The following is a 22,502-nucleotide window of genomic DNA, read 5'->3' as shown; positions in this document are numbered from 1 at the left end:
AGCGCAGTTTCGTGAATAAACAGCTTGTGGTTTTGTCTGATCTTGGTGTTGATTCCCTCTGGGGAAGATCCCTGGGGCAAATTTGTCCAACAAAGCTATGCCCAAAATCTACCCAATTCTGCCACAATTGCTCCTTCCAAACTTCCTTGCTCAAACCCCAACTCTCCGCAGGCCTTAAAGGTCAGTGCAAAGGCTCATGGGATTGCTGTCTTCATGCAGTTTTTGCCATTTTCTTGCCACTTCGGGGTTTGAGAGGATGTGCATGTGTTTGGTTGCGCATGACTCGAACATGTGTAAATGGGGAGCTGGCTGTACAGTCTAGTCACTGGGTAGCCCTGAACTTGATTTTATCTGGGTGGAATCAAGTGTTTCCTGTAGCTGTTCTGTTCTTGCTGAAGAGAGAAAATAAAATCTTGTCCAGCCTCTTGACTGGTGTGCCCTCTAAGTCTGCCACACCACCGTGCATCTGGTACACAACGTTTGTGCAAACTAATGAGCTATTCAGCGTTTTTTCACCAAAATCCTCACCTATAGACACTGGCTAATGGGTTAGGGAAGAGTTGGGCATCCTGTCCTAGACCCTCAGAAAACGACTCTTCTGAGAAAATACAGACTCACTTGGAACTTTCCTCTGAGTCTCAAACTCTTATCTGATGGTTGCCGCTGTCATTTGTCCTTCATTGCCTTCCTGCGGCTTCTCCTTCACTGTCTTGTGACAGAAGCAGGCTGGGAAGTGCTGGGACCGCACAGTCATTTGGGCCTAGTCAAGTTATCCAGGCCTGACTGCTAACTGGGGAGTCCCTCTGGCATGGGACTTGGCAGCCATTTCCTCTCTGTTCTCTGTAAGATTTCAGAGTCCGTCTGCCTCAGTTGTGAGCAGAGTCAGTATGGAATCTCAGTCAAACTATTTGGAAGCATGTTGTTTATGAAGAAGTTTATTTTACCTGAGTAAAGCTCTTATTCTCTAAAACTCTGCATTATTAATTCACCCCATCTTTCTTCTGCCCAGGGGTCCCAGTTATCTAGCTAAATATGAATATGCTAATGCTGACCCCTGAGAACAATGGTTTTCCTAGCCTGCTCTGTTTCTTCAAAAAACTTGTAAGCATCTGGGCAGCTTTCATTGAAAATAATAAGTTGGAAGGATGAGTAATGCATAGCAAAACTATCAAACACTCCCCTCATTGAATATCCCTTCCCATTTCCAACTCTTCTGTCCCAGTTTTTTCACCATAAAAAACCCACAAATACTCTCCAAAACTTGCCCCTATCAAAACACAAATAGTGAAACTATGCAAACTGAAGCAAATAATGTAAAGTGATGGAAAAGCACAACAATTTATTTTCCATTTATAGAAGTCACTTTGACACAGAGTTTGGCTGCCATGGTTGCAGAATCTGATTCATTAGGACAAAAGTAAAGAAACTGCTACAGAACAGAATGCTGAAAACTCTGACCACCACCACCATTATTATTATTATTATTATTATTATTATTATTATTATTATTATTATTATTCCCTGCCCATCTAGCTGGGGTTCCCCAGCCACTCTGGGCAGCTTACAGTAAATATGAAATGTTCTGTAGTTCTTTATCTCCTTGACATCTGATGGTAGGGCGTTCCACAGGGAGGTGCCACTGCCGAGAAGGCCCTGTGCCTCTAGGCATCTGGTTTGCTCATAATGTAAAGATAGAAAATAATGTCCATCTGCTGTGGTTGAATGAGGCACAGTGTGCTTACCTGGAGCATCAGTTTGTCTCATTTTGTCTTTCTCTTCTTCAAGAAGACTTCTCTTTCCAATATGCAGGAAACTGTGGTTTGTGGGGAACCATTTTCACTCTGTTTGAATAAGGACTATCCACTGACCACAAAAGCTTACACTTGCCAGTTGTGGGATAGAACTTTGAGTTCTTTTTAAGGCTGTGATTGGAAAAATGCAGCTTGTCCTGGGGAAACTGAAATATCAGACTGGCAGGTTTGCTGTCTAATTAACTGGTAAAACTGATATCAATCACAGATTGCACTGTGGTCAGGGACTGCAAGCAGCCCTCTCTCTTTGGCCCTTGATTCTGTACAGAGCCTTTTGTTCATGTGTTGCCACAAGAGCCCAAAATTGTTCCACAGTTGTTTAGGGACAATAAGTCGGAAAAGCTGACAGAATTATTTAAACTTCATTATATACATGTAAGGGGCAGAACAATGGACAATATGGCATTGTTCTTACACAGAAACACATATATGCACCCAAACAGTGAGAGTATTCCATATGAATTCCATTCTTTTTAAATAGCAGTAAAGGTTTTGCAGGTTCACTTATTCATGACATGACATTGGAAATGTAGATGGGTTCTGGCATGACCCAAAACCAAGATTCAGCTCAAAAGGATTTATTGTAACATCAGGAACAAGAAGAACAAGAATGGCAAACGGGCTAGGAAGAAGATTTATCCATATAGAGGCAACCTTGGAAATTTCAATGGCAGGATACATCAGTGAGAGTTTACTTGGTTTAAGGGGCGAAGTTCTCAAGGAAATACAGTCTGCCTTTCCCTGACATGATGGGCTAGTTGTTATGGGGGAAACACCTTGAGCCAGATGGTCATCCTTGAAACTCCCATTTTAAATTGGACAATAGGTTATAAGCGGTGAGAGGAGATACGTGGACTGACAATTAAAGAGGATTTGGACAGGAAGAATCTTGGGCAAAGTGGACTGTGCATTTAAGAAATAAAGAGAAAACATCTAAAGAAAGTGAACTATTAGGTTTTTATACACACAGAAGGAAGGAAAGGAAATTTATTTTAGAAACAATAATTATTGATCAATTGTGTATTGACAATTTGATGAGCACCTCATGTAGATAATGGAAATGTTAAAATGCAGGAATGGGCAAATGGATAGAAGGATAAGTAAAAAAAAAGTAATATAAGGTTAATTCTAGGGAATGGAATGTGAATTAGAAAAAACAGGGAAAGTAATGTAGCAAGAGGAAATTGTGAACATATTGAGGATGGGGGGCAAGAATTCAATTTTTGGAAAAATTGTATTAAATTTGTTTTAATTTGTGTCTGATTTGTTAAAATTTGGAAAATCAATAAAAACGATCTGGCAAAAGACAGAACATAAGACTTGTCTTGCTGGAGTACACTGAAATCATTTCTCTCCCAGGCACCTGGGAGAAGCAGTTAAACATGGGGTTGCAACAACAGTCCTCCATTGTACTTGGCAACCCTAAATTATGCCACTTCTGTTACCATTTATTCAATTTATTTTTATTATGTACTCTTGTATGTTCTTCCTTTATTAGAGAGGTATTTAATGTTTCCAGTCAAGCTTCTAAGTGCAAGTAGGCTCACAAAATAATTGAGGTTGCAATCCTACACACAGGCACTTGGTAGCTAGTCTGACTGGATTCAGTGGTTACTTCTGACAGAACTGATCAGTCCAATGATTTAGGCTTGTAGCCTTAATAGTAGTAACATAGTAGTGTCTTGAGGAACAGTTGTTATTGCCTTAAAAACACAAATGTCCTCACAGGAATTCCAGGTCACCTGCTGTCAGAGACAAGACACCATTTTCATGTTTTCCAAATAATTTGAGCCTCCCCAAGCATAATTAAGACAAAAATTAAGAAAGATTTGGCTGGTACAGCGAGTAAAATGTGAGGCATGAAGCCAAATGGCTCAAGAGAATAAAATGATTCCTGTTCAGTCAAAGAATCACTTCAGACATATTTTGGTTCAAGGTGTGGGTACAGCAATATAACCAAGCCACCTTAAAATTGTGGGATTGATATTGTTGCACCCAAACCTAGTGAGTAGTAACTGGCTCAGATTTTTATAATGAGGACAGAATGATAATTCCTCTTCAACCCAGTGTCAACTTCTATTTAAGCTGGGTTAGCGGGAAGAAATTGCAGTGGAGAAGCTTTTGGGAAAATCTGCTGTTTAGTTCTAAATCGGAGAAACAGCAATCTGCAGAAAAGCCAATTGCTGCTTTTGCTGATCCAGTGCTGCAGAGTGTTTTTTTTTTCCTGGGGGAAAGCAGTGGGACAAGCCCTCAGTTGATGCTTCAGATGGTCATCCATACTATATTTCTTCAGCCAAGTCCTTGAGCTGTAAATTGCAGGGGTGAGTGAAAGTTAGTAATCTCCTGCTTTTGTAAGGCATGTTTCTTACATTTTTATTTGCCTATTTTATAATGCTGTGATATACTCTGAAGGCTTTGACTGGCAAAAAGCAGGATAAACATTCACCAAACCAGTCAACAAGTCCTCCCCATCTTCTCTGTCTCACACACATGCATAGTAAATCCAGAAATAAATGTCTCATTATAAAGTGGTTTAAATTTGATTTATTGGAGGAAACCATTCTTAATATCTCTTAAATTATCATTATTATAGAAATCTTGATATGTATACATGATTGTCAAGGCAGAGAATAATTTGCAACAGTAGCCCCATTAACAATTTGCAGCATTGCAAACTCCTTACGCAGGTTTAACATTTTGCAATGTCTTCTTACATGCATTGAGTAAATACACAATTCTCCTTCTCTTGGAACAAGGACGGTGTTATGAAATTGAACCAATCACAAGACTTATTATATTAGGCACACTGACATTCCTGGATTAAATTGTTATGCTTTATTAAAATTTTATTTTATAAAACATGCTTGCATCTTTGTTTTTTTCTTTAAAAAATTAATATTAATAAAGAGATGTTTTGCCATAAGTGCTGCTTGAGGAATATTTCCAGGTTTTTTCCTCTGATTAAACTGAGCTTTTAAAAAGCTAAAACGAACGACTACTTTGCATGAAATGCTGATTCCCAATTAGAAACACTATTCCTAATCCAGCTCCAGTTGCAAACAATGAGTCATGTGTTACAGTGAGTAGCTATGGAGAGGTGCATTCTTATGCACATTAGGAGAAGCACCCAAGCAGCTGGGCAGGGCTTGGAGGTGCATTGCAACAGCGATGCACATCTTCATATCACCCATGTGTACAAGGCAACTTCCACATGTGGACATCTCTTGCCAGATCAGGACAAAAATGCTGTCATCCGACAAAGTCCAGCATGTTTAAGGCTGTAACCCTGTACACACACATGGGGGAGTAAGTTCCATGAATTTAATTTTGTTAAGTTTGGTTCACATGCATGGGATTCTGCTGCAAGTTCACTTAAAGCACAGGACATGCTACTTCATGCAGTGTCAGACTGCGGCCCCAAACCTGGATATTCAGCATGATCTATCCAAAGCAAAGCACTTTAAAATCTCATTAATCTCAATGGAGGATTTAAATACATTCTTAAATGCTTTCAGCTGAAAATAGTGGGGCTTGAAAATGCTCTGTTTGGCTGGATTGTACAAACTATTTATACTAATGCCCCACAAAAACGAGTCCCTTGAGAAGGCTCTCTTAATGAAGGCTGCAATCCTAACCATGTCTACTCAGAAGTAAGCCCTGTTGAACTCAGTGAGGCTTACTCCCAGGTACCGAGTTAGGATTACATGTTGTAAGAACAGTAGGAGAGGGCAGAGAAAAAAGAAATGTTGTAAACTAATACTGTTCCTTTCTTTAAAGTATTGAATGAATTATCTCTTACTCCACTGAGTTTACTAACATGTCTAATGATTAAAGTACATCCCTAGATGTAACCTAATGACCAGTTGAAATCAGCAATCATGTTATTTGCCAGCAACACTGGTGTCAAACTGCACAATATCATGGTTTGTGAGGCTATGTTGATATGTGATGATAACACTGCTGGGAGCTTTCCAAAATACTTCCACCTAGTCCTAAAGGAGTTCTTAAGGTCAATGCACATGACCAACTGTGTATAGAGGTTATTCAGCCCACCTCACCCCGCCCCCCAAGATCAGATTGCAATGCAATATGCATGTTTTGACTTCAGTTACTTCAATCCTTTTTCACAAGCACACATCACAAGCCCCCCTATGAGACCCCGCCAACCCCCCAAACTGAAGAACAGCCAGGGAGCCCATGCTTTAAAGTTCCAAGTTATTCAGAGGCAGATTGGCCTTCTGAATTGCCACTTCAAAGCACTGAAATGTTCTTATATTGGCTGCATCTCAAGTTCCACAGGCAAAAATTTGCATCTTTTAGTGTTAGCCCTTAGTTTTTGGGGAATTGGCTGCCACTGCTGACTTCTAATTTTGCACATGGACTGTCTTTATTTGAAATCCGTTCTTACTTTTATGTTATTTTAATCAGTTTTACTGTGCACTACTTTGAAAGCTTCAGCTAAAAAAGCTCACAAAGAAATAATAAATTTGAGCAGGTTGCCACTTAGCCCATATTTTAAAAGGTGGTGGTGAAGAGTTTGCAGTTCATGCTTGTGAGAAACAGTTTCACCAGCTTCTCTGTGATGTAGGTATGCTGTGAATATTCCTGACTTCTGCAGATCAACAAGATTAGCAGATTATTCTTATCACACTGGCAGCCTGTCACCCTGCATAAACCCCAGAAGTCTGCATATATTTGGACTGGGAACAATGTATATTTAAGCCAGTTGTGTACATTCACAATGATGTGCAATTTGGGAATGATAAAAAAACTGTATCAACACAAAATCACGTACCTGCTTAGCTAGTAAGCATTTTTGAATATAACACATTGCTATTGGGAAAGGCATAACTGCAAAAAGAAATAAGGTTTTGTATATCCATAGTATATCCATATCCAGTGCAGGATGGAAAATCAAATCAGCCAGTCACATACGGAGTGGTCCAGAGAATCAACCTTTGGGGCCTGTCTATATTGCGAATATAAACCAGTTTAAAATCTGTGGAACCATCATGACCAGACATCCCACTTCCAGTTATTTCACTTTCCAATATTAATTATGGGTGCTACATGCCAATGAAAGAAATAAGATCCACAGATTCTCACAAGACTACAATTCCCAGAGTTCTCTGTGGGATGCCATGCTAGTTAACCTAGCTTTGAGATTTTGTTACAGTTTGTAGTACAGCTTTGCCCCAAATCAGAACAAGCAATTCAGCCCTTAGTTTTCCACTGAGATTTTAAAACATGTATAGTAGATTATGGCTGTTTATGGTGGATCTGTCAAATGGATGCACAGCCCCGACTCCCGTCAGTTTTAATTCTCCAAAGAAATCTGAAGCACATTTTTAAGCAGAACCATCCTTTTGCTTTAAATCCTTAAGTGAGCAGCTTAGTGCACTGGCTACTATTAAAACTATGAGGTGGGCCCACTTTTCACATGACCTGGAACGCTGTGATTTCTGCCAACTCTAAAGGTTGTCTTACTTTAGCTCCAGGTATCAGACATTTCGCCCACCCTCCTGTCTTGGGTTGAGTCTGTGTTTATGTGCCAAGCTGATAAGGCCCATCACATTAGGACACATGTTGCCAGTGTGACAGAAAACCATAATATCTATTAATATTTCCCAGAGTGACATGTGATTGGAGCCTTAGTGGTGGTTGAAACTGCACTTTTCAAGAGCGTAAGCCAGACCTGAGTAGTAATACAGCTCTTTCTATGTATTTTCAATTACACTCCACCTTTTAGATCCAAAGATGGATACCAAAGGGTTAAAATGAATTATAAATTTTCAACAGTCACAGACTGGATTACCACAAAGTTGTTGCTCATTTTACTTGCCTCAAAAAAGAAGACAGTAATGAGAGAGAAATGACACAAGTGGAACTCCAGTGGGCAAAATATGAGACAAAGAGTTAATCTTGTAGCTGAGAAAATGTTGGAGAGCCTTTTGTGGACAAACATGAGCCAGATATCATAGAGTGCAACAGAAATCACTTAATTGAAAACACATTCTGATCTTTGATGCTTTGCAAAACAGCCCAGTCCTTTGTTCACTGTGCATAACTATTCCATGCATGCAAATTTCTGCTGCTCCAGAGAAGCGGACACGGAGCAATGGATCCAAACTACAAGAAAGAAGATTCCACCTAAACATTAGGAAGAACTTCCTGACAGTAAGAGCTGTTCGACAGTGGAATTTGCTGCCAAGGAGTGTGGTGGAGTCTCCTTCTTTGGAGGTCTTTAAGCAGAGGCTTGACAACCATATGTCAGGAGTGCTCTGATGGTGTTTCCTGCTTGGCAGGGGGTTGGACTCGATGGCCCTTGTGGTCTCTTCCAACTCTATGATTCTATGATTCTATGAAATTCTTGCAGCAGCCTGGTCCCAGAGTTATAAGACATTCTGCTAAGTAAGTGCAAGCCTTGGAGGCCAAGTGCTCCCTGGAGAAAGGATTCAAAGTGTGCATGGCATCACTCTATGTACATCTCAGTCTTGAATAAAGGTAAAGGTACCCCTGCCCGTACGGGCCAGTCTTGCCAGACTCTAGGGTTGTACGCTCATCTCACTCTATAGGCCGGGAGCCAGCGCTGTCCGCAGACACTTCCGGGTCACGTGGCCAGCGTGACAAGCTGCATCTGGCGAGCCAGCGCAGCACACGGAACGCCGTTTTACCTTCCCGCTAGAAAGCGGTCCCTATTTATCTACTTGCACCCGGGGGTGCTTTCGAACTGCTAGGTTGGCAGGCGCTGGGACCAAACGATGGGAGCGCACCCCACCGCGGGGATTCGAACCGCCGACCATGCGATCGGCAAGTCCTAGGCTCTGAGGTTTTACCCACAGCGCCACCTGCATAGCTTTCAAACTTCCTACCCTGGGGATAATCCTTCCATATCTGCTGAAGATTCCCCTGTCTGTTGGCTTTGGCATCTCTGCTTCTTGCAGGGGGTTTTAGAAATGCACCAACCAAGGAAGAGATGCAGTTTGTGTTAGGCCTGGCCTGCTGAACCTAAGGATCCAGCTGCACAAACTTGATGGAGAACGATAAAATAATCTCTTTTTTGAGCACTGCAAGTGAAGAGTGGTAATAGCAGACAAAACGTGTTTTGGCCGACTTATTTGCTTTTACTGATCCTTAATCAAGGACCCAAGCGCAAATAAGAGACTACCACTTTGAGGATCATGTGGCAGAGTATCTTTCTACTTGCAAAGTCAGAGTGATGGAACTTTTGTGACATTCTGTGGCTGTAATTTGCAGATGAGATTTCCTGCTACTTCTTGTTTTAATAACGTATTTGATGGACTCTGTTTCTGACATCTCAACTCTGCAGGCACAATGGACCAATGCATAGATTGAGGTCTTTCTATAGAGCTGATCTTGTTTTAGAAACCACAGTGTTCAAAACAGGAGGGAAAAAAATTACCTTATTTGCCATTGCCATGCTTCGTTCACAGATTAGCTTTTGCATTTAGCTGGAGTAAGTTATGGTTAATGAGCTATGGAGCCAGATTGTTTTTACAAAATAGCATTTTAGACATAGAAGCCTAGGACTTTGGAATGTGTATTAACATAGAGGCAAACCTTTGGAAGGGAAGCATAAAAACAGCATTCAGTTGAAAACATGCAAAGCAGTTTCAAGCAGTTTCATTTTGGTGTCACTGTCTATCCAGCAGAGATCATCCTACCAACATTTGGAGATGTTTTCTATTAGGGAAAAATTAAAATAAAACCCAAAACAAAACTTGTGTGTGGCTGTGACTAAATCTAGCATTTTCTGAGAGCTGGAGACAGATACATTCATCACAGCCCACAAGACAAATGTACATCCCTCCCACCCCACTGTTATTGTGGGCTCTGGCCAAACTGGCTTTCAACATGTTTTGCCAGGGGGGAAAGATTTATTTCTCCTCCCAGCAGAAAAAGGATAAATGATAAATGCACATTCAGCACATATAAATGTACGGCTGTTGTGGGCACATATTGGCTAGTGTCCATGACATAAATGACATAAATAGAGCTGGTAAACATACGCTTTCACACTGTCCATTTCCAGAAAACTTTTAAAACTAGATTATTTTTTAAAAACCTGGGAGGTGAAGGATGAAATCACTCTGTTGCATAGGTATGCATCCTAAGACAAAACAAAGAAAGGGAATACATTTCAGCTGCTTGAATCCTGATACTTAGAATTGGTGCCATAAAGATTTAACCTTAATTGAATTAGCTTTGACCTACAGAAAACAGAAACATCAATGAGGTTTCTCTCTAGATAAAATAAACAAGCAAGCCACTTAGTTGCCACAAGATTTCAAAGTGTAAGAGAAACTTGTTCTGTAACTCGGACAAAAAGGGTTGTATGCATTACTCAGATTATAAGGAAATATGGACAGCCTTTACTTTTCTGAATGCAAATAAGCAGGGGAGAGAAAAGGTCTACAAAATGATGCAGCCAAAGTTAAGTACATGTCAGTCCCACTGATGTCAATAGGAGAGACTTAAGTACCTGCACAATTTCCCCATTGACATACATGGGGTTTAACCGTGTTTAACTCTGGCTGAATTGCACCCTGATACTGGTTCACTTGCTTATGCCATCTAGAAAGTTTTACTGAAGTACCTTTTGAATCAGGCCACCACTCCTAGCATGGCAAACATCCTTCTCTTTCCCTTGTATCATTAGCATCAATATCATGTGCACTGATCAAGAGCGTGCTGGGTATTCTGGGTAGAAGGGATGTCAATATTTCTTTATTTCCATTCATAGTCTGCCCTGAAGAATACCCTTGAACCATCTCCTGGACAGACTCATTTTGTATATGCAGGGAAAGTTTTTATGCAAAGAAGCGTTCAAACATCCAGTCCCTACCAGCAGTCTAGAATACTCTAAGCTCAGCAGCAGATACACCACACAGGCTTTTGCACTCCTGCTTTGCTCTAAATCCGTAATACATGGCTTTGGGTTTTAGGTGGTAAAGACTGAGACAGTAGAGAGTGGAGGTGGTACTACTGTCTGTATTTAGCTGAAATGCCTATAGAGCGTTTGTTGTTGAGTTTAATTCTTACACTGGGACTGTGTATGGTCAATGCAGCATATGGGGAAGCAATTTTCTCTCTCCCTTAATCCCAACCCTACACTTCGAGCAAAAGGGACTTGATCAAGAACCAGATTCCCAAGATGCTATAGGCCAGCTGGTGTTATCTGTGGTTGGATTTACTAAGTGATATATCTTGAGTATTAAGTAGCCACAATGGAAAAGTCAGATGTTCTTTTGTGAATTTTAGAAAACTCCTGTAAGGTCAACAGATCATGTTTCTGTGTACAGTAGAATACAATATGGTGGTTGCTGATTTTTTCTGTAGGGAAAACTGGTTCAGGAATGGCTCCATGTCTCACTCCAAATTATGAACACAACCAGTACTGAAATCTGTCATGGGTAATAACTTTATAGGGCTCAAGTGATATGGTGTCTGTGCGGACTCTATTAGACTTCCTTGTTTAGGGAGTCTGATCTAAAATGACATCTTCAAAGTTTCAGGTGGGGGGGAATATGTCAAAGTCTTTTGCAACATATTTATTTGCTGTTGAATACATTCAGAGGTCTTCTAAGAACTTCCTCTGTTCTGATGCAGAGCATCACTAAGTACCAGCAAGGTTTCCATCTTCACGCTCTGTCTGTGAGCACCCATGGCAGCTGGCTGGCTGATATTAGAATTTGAATGCTTAACAAGCTGAATGCTTGCTGTGAGCAGCATGACAATTCTTAGGTAACTACGTCTTGCTGTTCTGTACAAGGAAGACCAGGCTGGTATCTGGCATAGGAAACTCTCTTAAACCAAGGTGGACCATTGGTCCCTCTGGCCTAGTAATGGCCTCTGCACTGACTGGCAGCAGCTGCCCAAAGGCCTTGGTGCAGTGGTCCTGCTCTCTGGAAGATCCTTTAACCAGATGCCAAGCACAGGACCTGAAGCATGATGGTTTCAAAGCATCTCTTCTGCCACTGAACTGCAATTGACACAAACGTGGCAGGAGGGTCACCAGAGAAGCATAGAATGAATTTATAAGGTATTTTCCAATGAAGCCTAATGCACTCAGAATTGGGCAGGTGTTTAAAAATCTGTATATCTTATACACACAGGGAAGTAGTAAGTATATCCCATAGCAGAGAAGAAAGAGTGGCTCTATTTGTTTGTAGCAGATCAGATGCCTGCATTTGTAAAATGTACTTTGGACAATAGCTTCACTGGGGATTTTAAATCAGGAAACCAAGTTTTCTTGTTATGACCAGCTGGGGTGAACGCCTGCCTACCAAGGGATCTTGCTCATTCAGCTCAGCCCTTTCCTTCCTTGTAATCACAAATTACAGCCCTTGGTGCAGTATGCATTAACAATAACCACATACACATAGGCAGCCCTCCATTTCACAGTGTGCTTTTGTCACATGACGGATAACCACAGATGTTTAAAATGGAGAACTTTCAAAGGCCGTTCCCGATATTTTGGTGCACTTATATTTTAAAAGTTGCACTGGACATTCCAGACACGTGGAAAGAGAGGAAGCATAAATTTGTTGGGCTTCTGCTCCCCACATAAGGAAGGAGTTACACATTCAGAACACATACACATTTCTGAAAATAACAGGCACATCACATTGCCTTCAGATGAAACTTGAAACTGTGGGGAAAGGAAGCTACTCAAACTTTTGCTACTTCTCTGAATTAGCTAAAGAAGCTCTCAGTGTGCAAAACACTGCAAAACACAACACATTATTTCAAGTAGTACAGCAAATTCAATGAGAATTGCTGATGCCCAGTGCTATTGACTAGCCACAGTACCACTTCCCTTCAGAAGCCTTTCAGAATGCTTTGGCAAGCCTCCTTTGTGGCAAGCTACAGTAGTGAAGGCTAATTCGCACAACTGTTCTGCCACAGCATGAGAATTCATATGCAGTAACTGGTCTTGTGTATGCTCCAGCATACATCAGGAATTGTAACTCACCATTTCCTAGGTAAGATTTTATAGGAGACACTGAGCCAAAATCTCTACCAGACATGTTACAGAAGTGCCTGGGCATTCACAAGACCGTTCACTACACCAGGAGAGACAACCTGTGATAGCATCATCATCCTGTCAGCCACACAAGAGTTCAAAACTCTCAGCACAGCTAGAAACAAAAGGTAGGCGAGACGGCTCCAACTCACCCAGGCATCCCAAATGGGCTTTGTTCACCACACTAAGAGCTACTTTACATATATATGCATACATGGGTATAGGAAAACAAATATGTACATTTGTGTATACTGTCATGTGGGTATTATGCACATGGCTGTTTGTACTTCCTCGCTGATCCTGTCCCTCTCAAAAACAAAACAACCCAATCAGGGGTGGCATAGGCAGATATACCAAGAGAGAGAGAGCAATACTGTAAAGTAGGACTGCTTGGGTGGAACTTTTATGTGACTGTCAGAATCCAGTAGGAAGTGGCAGGCTAGTGGCATTTTGTTTTTTCTCATATTCAAATGTCAGCCTTGGCTGCAGGTTCATAAGCACCAACTCAGAATTAGACCATTGCTGAGTAAGCATCCATGTGATGGGAAGGGAACCAACCTTTTCTCAAAATGAGGTGGAAGAAAGCAGTTAGTTTTCACATCACTGAAAGATCCAGACTAGTTTGCAGTCCAATGTTAGGAACTAAGATAAAGAATAATATGCATTTGAAACCCTTTTGATCTGAACGGTTAATGCAAAATTGTGTATGCTTTCTACCCCTGAACAAAACCAACACAGATAGAAATATGGAGAAGAATAAAAGAAGAAAATGATAATGCTCAGAAATCACCTCTATTTAAATAATCCAGTTGAGACCTTTAGTTAATGAAAAAGCATATACTGTTACCTACACTGAAAATAGAGTAAATCATTGAGGAACTAGCATGAGTGTCCATTAGAACATTCCTAGATTCATTAACTCAGCACCAGATACTGTTAGATCTGACCCTTCCCACCCTCCCAGAGTCATTGCAGTTGGTGATAAATGCAACATTTCAGAATTGCAGTATAAAATATGGCCATTTAAAAAAATCCTTCTTTCCAGTCCTTCACTGAGCTTGCAATGCAGGATGAAATCACCCGGGAGAAGGCTTGCCTGCATCTCCACGCCTGCCTGGGCACTCCCCCCACCTCTGACCTCTTCGAGAGGGCGGGGGCAGCAGCAGTCTGGATCACTTGGTCCCTGTATGCACTGTTGTCACTGTGGTCTGCCTCGGTCTCCGCTCTCCTACGGCAGAAACCGCAGATGAAGCCGATGATGCAAAACTACAGGGGGTGGATGGGGACATACCTGAAAGAGAGCGACAAAAGTCAGAAGCCACCAGCGGAAAAAACAAAGAGCTAGTGTGGTGTAGTTGTCTGAGTGTTGGGCAGAGACAAGGAAACCCAGATTTACACTCCCACTCAGGGAGAAACTAAATTTTATGATGAACACAGGGCTACTGCCCAAAATGCCTGTGTTACAGTTTTGCCATCCCTGCTCTGTAATGTCTAGCATAACTTACCTCACATTCTGAAGCCATTAATTACCCTGTGAATTTCCTTGTCTCCCACGATCCAGTGATGTGGACTGGGGATGGGAAAATGCACAGTGCAATAATTTCAAGGGACTGGGAAAGTTGTACTAGATGTTACAGATGGGGAGTGGGAGATTTTGACACAGGGCTGCCATTTCCAGGGATAGCTCCCAAATACATAATATAGTTTAGTTCTGTTCTCAGCCATGAAGCTCAGTGGGCCAGTGACTTTCTCAGCCTAATCTACCAGGCAAACTCAACGATGAAGTTAAAATGGGAATACTCTGCATCTGCTACCTTGAGAGTTCCTTGGAGGGGGTGGTGGAATGAAATTGTGATTATGAGTTATGATGATGCCAACATTCCTGTTATCCTGCAGGGAACTGCTCTTTCCAGAGACAGAAACAAGTTTGTAGAGAAGTTTCTAGCCCGTCATTCCTCAGGGGCACTGTCTCTACAGTGAATGCAAAAAGCAATTGGAATGACAGTCCACATGCCTTTCTCATCTTTGCAGCAGCTGTGGGTTCAGTGGGGCATGGTCTATCCACCTGGGCCACAAGCAGCTTCCCCTTGAGATTGGGGGAATTCATGCGTTCCTCATAGAACAAACAGATGACAGAAGCACAGTTCTTTCAGGAAGAGGCTTTGGGTTCATCTTTTATAATAAAGATACCCACAATGAATTTTTGTTGTCATTTTAGAAGAAGAAACCAGCCCTGGGTTCATGAAGCAAATGTTTTTCATGCCTCGTAATGGAAACTCACTGCCTTTTGCATTGTGGGATGCAGATCTATTGCATACAGGCCACTGAAGTCTTTAATTCGTTTAAATAGCTAAGTCTGTAGCTTAAATTAAGGTTTGCAATAACAGTTTCTACTAGTGATTAGTCTGAGGCTCTGACACATGCATGCAGATACCTGATCCCTGCAGTCCACGCAGCCCCTTCAATGTACCGTACTTTGATAATTTACCTTACAATGTCATTTAGCTGTAGGGAAGTTTGTTCTCTCACTAATCTTTTCATTGAGGAATCCTGATAAACTTTCCTGGAGCCCTGTTTGAAGACTTCTGAGTAACAGCAATTTGAAGAAGGAGGAATCCTAACCACTTTGAAAAGCAACTTCTTTGGGCTCCTTCTTCTAACATTGCTTGGGAGCATTCCTTTCAACAATTATTTAATTTACTGGCAGTAACAAATTAAAAAAAAAACCTATGTATTATGTTTCAAAAATAAAAACTAAATACCCAACAATTTGCTGTCCTTTTGTGCTATGCCAAATCTGTTGCCTATGGTGGCTGCCTCACTTGGCTCAACAGCAGGTCTGATCCTTAGTCTATCTGGGCTCTGCAAATGTGTGAAATGTGTTCACTTTTTGTCTCACTCTCCCCAGCCCTTTCATTTGCCAAACAGTATCATTCTTGGTTTCTTCACTTCCCCTCATCAAATTGTTCAAAAGGAGGGGGAAAAGGAAAGCTCTTTTCTGGACATGATACTCAGATCCTGTATTATAAACTGGATTATAAACTCTTTGGATATTCATGGCAAAAATGCCCGTGCAGAACTGAGTTGTTGACAATATACCAATGTGCAAATGTTTGATCTCCAGAGAGAAAACAGCAGTTGCAGATAAGAGGCATCCCATTTATTCAAATATAAATGACAGTTGTGCTGTCCAAGTGAACCAACTGGGAGACATGCTGTGCTTTTGGGAGAAAGATGATTCAGCACTAGGTAAGATCCCTGTGTTTCAGGAAATACAGGCCAAAAACAACGTCTTTAATGTGTTATGCTGGGAGGGGCCACCACTCAGTGCATGCAGAAGGCTCCAGGCCCAATCCTCATTCATCTCTAGTTCGCAGAGCAGGTGGTGAAAATGTCTTTTATGCCAGTCAAGACAATACTGAGCTCGTAACAGTCTGAAAGCACAAGGCTGCTTCCTATTCTCCAATGCAATGATTCAGGTCTGACTTTATAATTAAACAGAGCAAGGAGGCAGGCCCTCCCTGCCACCCTCTTGCTGCTGCCCAGTGCCATCCTCCTGAGCTGCCTGCTGTCTAGCTGTCTTGTTCCTTCTCCCAACCTGCAACTGACAGTGCCATGACGAAAGGCTGTTGCCCAAGCAAGCAGGCAGAGAAGCAGCCAGCCCAAGACACCACCATCTCCGCCCAGGTGTCATTGCAGCATCAGCTTGAGCGAGGTGTGCACTAGGCAGAGCAGGGAGCGAGAGGTGGCACAGATGACCTCTAAGTGCCTGCTGATACCTAGTCTCAGATCTGGCAAGCTTTGCTAGGCTGGGGTCATGTACTCACAATCTTTCCTGGCTGTTCCATCAGGTAGTGGCTTCGCCAGGCTGAGGGAGCTTGACATGCTTACATTTGAACTGTCCAAACTGCTGCCAAGATGTAACCTTCTCATGTGTCTCACAACTGCTGTGGCATTAAATGCTTGCTGGAAAAAACAACACAGAAATAAGTGAACAAGCTGCTCTTGGGTATTTTCCTGGCTTCTGGAACCTGGTGAAGGAAAAAAGTGGCCCTTGCACAAAGCACCACAGACTTCAAAGGAAGACATTTCTTTAATCAGATAGGATGTTCTGTTGTCTTACTGTATCATTTGGTGATGTGCTTGTGTGTGTGTGGCTTTTGTGCGTATGTTTTTAACAGTTACTTCCAAAAATATTATTTCCACACAATACTAAGAGAAAACATTCACATTCAGCAAATATATTGTTTCACTCCCCAGTGCTGAAGTGTTGAGGGTTTAAGGACATACAACCAAAGCTGTGATGAGCAGTAGCTACGTAGGGCAGATGGTGCCATGTCACCTGTGATTGGACGGTGTCTGGGACGTGTGACCCAAGAACAAAGAACATCACCACATACCATTTTGAACATGGCACATACCCTATCTCTCATGCCCTTTCCCTTCCATCACTAGACCAATCCAAAGCACCACTCCCACCCTCGGAAAGGGACAAGACTAGACAGTTATGACCATTGCACTGCTAGTTATATATAGCAATACTGCAAGAAGACAGAGAAGTAAAGTGAAATCTAAATATTAGATACCAATTAGTAGTTTAGAAATTGGAAACCAGTTAATTGTTATCACCACTTCCAAGAAAGTTAGCTATGCTTAAGTTCCACTGAAATCAATGGTGCCTGATAATTTAAATCTGCATAAATGACATTGATGCCATCAGTTTTTAAACTTGACTTGCTGGGCCAGGGCTACTGCTAAAAAGGCATTTTAGTACTTAAATAAATATAGGTGGAGGGCATGTATGTTTTGGACTTGCAAGACTGGAATTGTTTGGGGTGCTATGGAGGATATGGCCGGAGCATACTATCCCCCCCTCTTCCCAACTTTCTCCTTTATAAAGCAGAAGGAGAAGGAAAAAGGAAAACATGGGTCCATTATCTCAGAGGACCTCTCCCAGGGCCCAGTTCAGCTGAACTTCTTCACAAAAGAATTGCACCTCTACGCCAAGCTAAACTTTCCCATTGAAAATCAGAAGCATTCTTTTGAAAATTGGGAAAATTTCCATGTTTTGCTCTGTAGCAGACTCCCTTATAAAGCTAAAATCATTTCTTCCCAACAGTACAAGCAACTGAGAACATGATAGCTTACTCTCCATTTGCTTTTTGCAAAGTTCTTGCGAATCTGTGCACTGACGGACTCGTGAATATTTTTATTGAGGGCTGTGTCACCAGCAATCCTGAAAAAAGATAAATGAGACATTTGGAATGTTTGGTTCAGAATATTGTTTTACAATGCTCTCCTCTCTGTTCTTCACTCTACAAAGAATAGGATGCAATCTAGTGCTCTTAAAATGAGTTGACATTTTGGCCATAGACTTCATTGAAAAATGGGCTGCAGCATTGATACTTTTCAGTGAAACACAGAAAAAAGTCCATCATTTCCCACTGGTGGAGCTCAACTAAGCCCTCCCTCTGCTGAACATACGTGTGGTATAAATCCGAAGCAGGCCAGACCAGCTCCAGTCACCAGGCATGTGTGCTCTGCTCCCAGGCCTGTTTGACATCTGCACTGGCCAGTGGCAAAATAACAACAATAAATCATCATAAATATAGCAGCATTATTACATGACAGGTCCCTACCCTGAGGAGTTTATAATCTATATTTTGACAGTGAGAGAAGGCAAGAGTGGAAACGAAGGGTGGAGAATGGAGAAATGGGAGAGGCAGGAGCAGGAAGAAGTATACAAGTGTGCAAACACAGATACAGACATTTGGGCTTTGTTTTAGATGGCAACAGGGAATAGGGAATAGCTATGTCCACCATTGCTACTTGCTGCTCATCAGAAGCTCCTCTCCCATTAATTGTGGTACCTTTAGCAGCTGCAGGATGGTGCAAATCAGTAGATCAGTCCAAAGCCCCACATCTGCATCCCTCCCAGTCACCCCTCCCTTAAAGCCAAAGGAAAATGCTGCAAGACCTTTCTTGAAATTCAATGTTTTTCTCTAGACATAACTTCTAAGCTTTAACTGGCTTGCTTGCTATTTTTTTCCTGCCTCAGGATATGCAGCTGTTTCTAAAAGCACTCAAGGTCTATTGTGTTGTGGATAGCCCCTAAGCAATGAACTAACACCACATAGTTTTAAATCAAATCTGATCGTGAGGTTTTTCATACCCAAAATCTTAGCAAAAAAGCACAGACTGTGCAAGACTCTGAATGAAGTGATGCCCTCTTAACAACATTCTCGTTCCCATATCAATCATTTAATTACTACCAAGGGAAATATTAAAAGTCTTGTGCAGCAATGTACAAATCAATGAAATTTAAGAAGTTTCATGCAGCCATAATGGAACCCTAAAACAAGTAAACACTGGCTGAAACCAGTGGAAAAGAGCTGGGTGTGAAGGAAGCAGGTGGTGCCAGTCAGCAGGCAAGTGGCCAGAAACTTGCATTCAGTGCGATTCAGGAAGCAATCCTATACCATTTACCTGAGCGAGAATAAGCCCCATGGAGTGCAATGGGACTTGCATTGGGGCAGGCATGTATAGGACTGTGTTCACACTTCCTCTTAAGGGTGTTTAGCATCGCCTGTGAGCAGGCTGCATTGAATTCAATGGGGCTCACTTTGGAGCAGAAAAATAGCATTGTGCCATTGTGCTGTTAATGTTTTGAGTCTTTTGTAAATCTCTTGCACTATTTGCCTGAAATGTGAGGTATAAATCATGGCATATATATCCAAAATAAAGTTATGGTAAACCCTGTTCAGCTATGGCTTGATGACACGCACACACGCGCACACACACAGAGAGAGCTAACTGTGATTGGTTCAGGGTCAGAGACCCGATTCCTTTTTCATCGCTGGGTCATTGACTTTAACCTATCCTGGCTGCCCAGGTGACAAATACAGGATTAACTGGGGATCAAGAAAGTATTTGGTACTATTATCAATGCAGAGATAACTACAAAACTAGTGACACTAATTGGCATCTTTCCTGACAGTTTAACTAGGATGAATAAGCACAATAGATTTAACTGACCAGGAGGAATTCCCATCCACAATACATGTTGATGCCTGTCTGGGAGACTGAGGAGGCAGCCACAGATTCAAGTATCAGAAGCAATCTTGCTGCTGACAAGTGAGCATCCCTCCTTCTGTCCGTACAGAAACATCAGCAGGACTCCTGAAATGTTCCACTACACCCATAGTGTGAAGTCAGTGCCATGGCAGGATGGGAATCAGCAATACTCTGAGAAGGGGGCAGAGGTGGCCTGCACAGGGTGGGAGGGCTGGAGAAATGCCAGCGTAAGACGAAAGAAGCAATTGCCTATGAAATGCCCTGCTTAGGCTGAAATCCTAGATAAAGATTACCTGCATCCTTTGCATATTGATCTCTGTGTGTTTGTGTACATAAATGAGAGGGGAAGTAATTAATATTACTATTTTTTGTTTTGTTTTGGATATATCAGACATGGTTTACACATCATGTAATACCTGGGTACACACTGCTTTTGCCTCCAAGTATGCACTAGCATACTAACAATGGTTTAATTAACACTGGGTAATTAAAGAGTGCAACTGGCTCTTGGGTTTACTGAGGAGTTACGTGCTTTGCTACCCATGTCTTGTCAGTTGGCTGCAGGTGAGCAGCGGTTTCAAGATGAGGGGCTGTTGATAGCTTTTCTCTTCCTCCGCCTTGTTTTTCCACTGTTCTCTAGCATAGATTGCAGGTGATACTGCAGCATCTTAACCTTGGGTTATATGTAATAGTAATGGGAGTCATCTTGTGTTACTAATATGCTTTGCTTTCTAGGGATGATCCTTCCAATTCCAAACCTATATTGTTGTGCAATCTCTTATCTTCCTGGTCTTGTGTGGTGTGTGTGTGTGTCTGCGTGCGTGCGTGCGTGCACACATACACACACACACGCATTGGGGGAGGATTCATTTTCCTGAGGATGGAACCCAACGTTACAAAAAATAATACGTTTGCCCCCCCCCCCATAGTAGCCATATGTTGAATCTCTCCCTCCTTCTCTACAACAGCTTAGCTTGTATACTGATGTTGTCATGCTGTGCAGTTCCCTGATCTCACAAGCAGCAGTCTATGATGTGAAACAGCAATGGTGAAATGCACAAGACAACAATTTTAGGACACAGGATAAAATGCAATACCTGTTGCTTGGCAGGGGGCATCCTGGATTTGTTTCTGGGAGGGTTTAGCTTTGTTCTCAATATGCCTAGATATGGAACACTGGGCAAGTTCTCAATTCCACTCTTTTCAGAATCTGCTGTATATACTTATTGAAAGCCACTCTGGCCAAAGCCTCATTGGAAACAATCACCCAGATGATGGAAGCGCAAAGTTTGTGTAGCAGATAATGGTGCAGGAGCATAACTCCTGAAACATATACACATCCAGTACCGATCAGATTCCAAAATAAACAGAGCACTGGGAGAGGCCAGAGAAGAGTTTAAATGAAGGTTATAAACATCACTTATTCTCCTCAGGGAGCCATTTCACACTTTAAATAGGATTGCCTGGGAACCAACTCCTCTGTAAATCATCTTTTTCACAGAGTGACAATATAATCCTTTTACATAAACTGTTTTTAATGATGCAATTGTACTATTGGGCCTTGCTCTAACAAACAATTGAAGGACTCTGAAAGAAATTAAATGAGCCTTATTAAATAAGGCCATGATTTGTCCCTATATTTTTTCCTAAGCGTCTTTGAATGAAATAGGTTTTTCCTCCACTCTCTGATCTTACAATTTTTTAAAAAGAAAAATTATGGCTAGCCCTTGAGCTGACAATTCTGTGCATTCATCTTTTCCCTTTGAGTCATTAAAAACTGAACTCTGTGGTTTAGTACAGGATCAGGATTCTGCCTTGACAAGATGTACTCATTCAGGGTAATTGCTGTCATTTATTATCACAGATGTTGCATGAAAGAAAAAAATTGAAACACTTATCAGGCCCCAGAAAATTACTGCCTGTCTCTGTTTACCCCAAGTTCTATGTCAAAGCAATGTAGCTTGACCAGACCTTCTGCCCTGAGATGCACTAAAAGCCTTAAGAAAGAGGTTTGCTTGACAAATAATCCCTGCAGATGGGACCACAATCACCTGCCTCTTAGGTTAAACCAACCCATATAAATGTGTGGATTATTTCAAATAACATTGCCTGTTACAACAGGGCTTCCCCACTGGCCTGCTTTTGTGGCTCAGCATGGATCCTTTGCTTTTATATATGCCAGATTTGGAAAAACGTAGAAACGTAGGGTCTACACAAAGCTATAAGCAGGTGGTGAACTATTAGGGGTGTCAGGTTACAACTTTAAGATCTCCCTCAACTTTTAACCTACTTGCCTGCCATCCCTCTTTCCCATCCTGTTATCTTTCTAATAAGACTTGCATGCTGTAATAATCAGGACTCCAGTTGTACTGCAAGGCATTGAAATAGTTTTCACTGAGTAGACAAATACTTTCCTTATGTACACCTTTAGGTGCCAGGCGAAAACATTCCTCTTTGACCAGGTCTTTGGCTGATTAACATCCAATACCCTTTTAAATGTGTTGTGGAAGGGGGGATTATTGGTTTGGTTTTGTTCTTATTTTTATTATGTATTTTGTCTGTTTTATTGT

At 41.7% G+C, this 22,502-nt stretch overlaps 1 protein-coding gene across 2 annotated transcripts in view; it reads right to left on the bottom strand.

The window, feature by feature from the left end:
- Positions 1 to 4,332: 4,332 nt before the first annotated feature.
- CAMK1D (calcium/calmodulin dependent protein kinase ID) overlaps positions 4,333 to 22,502 on the bottom strand; it is a 254,006-nt gene continuing 235,836 nt past the window's right edge. Inside the window, exons 9-12 of one of the 2 annotated variants that reach the window (XM_083575315.1) lie at positions 18,007 to 18,094; positions 16,686 to 16,824; positions 9,038 to 14,149; positions 4,333 to 7,905 (exon numbers count right to left, since the gene is read on the bottom strand). In XM_083575315.1, coding sequence (XP_083431441.1) covers positions 14,031 to 14,149; positions 16,686 to 16,824; positions 18,007 to 18,094 — 346 coding nt within the window. In that variant the 3' untranslated portion in view covers positions 4,333 to 7,905; positions 9,038 to 14,030. Of the gene's footprint in view, positions 7,906 to 9,037; positions 14,150 to 16,685; positions 16,825 to 18,006; positions 18,095 to 22,502 lie in introns of those variants that run through there. The other variant, XM_083575316.1, reaches the window with a different exon arrangement.

Source organism: Podarcis filfolensis (genome assembly GCF_964270895.1).
Source record: "Podarcis filfolensis genome assembly, chromosome: 10".
NCBI classification, from domain to species: Eukaryota; Metazoa; Chordata; class Lepidosauria; order Squamata; family Lacertidae; genus Podarcis; species Podarcis filfolensis.
The sequence above is the reverse complement of the archived record's forward strand: the minus strand, read 5'-3'. Positions and strand labels throughout refer to the sequence as shown.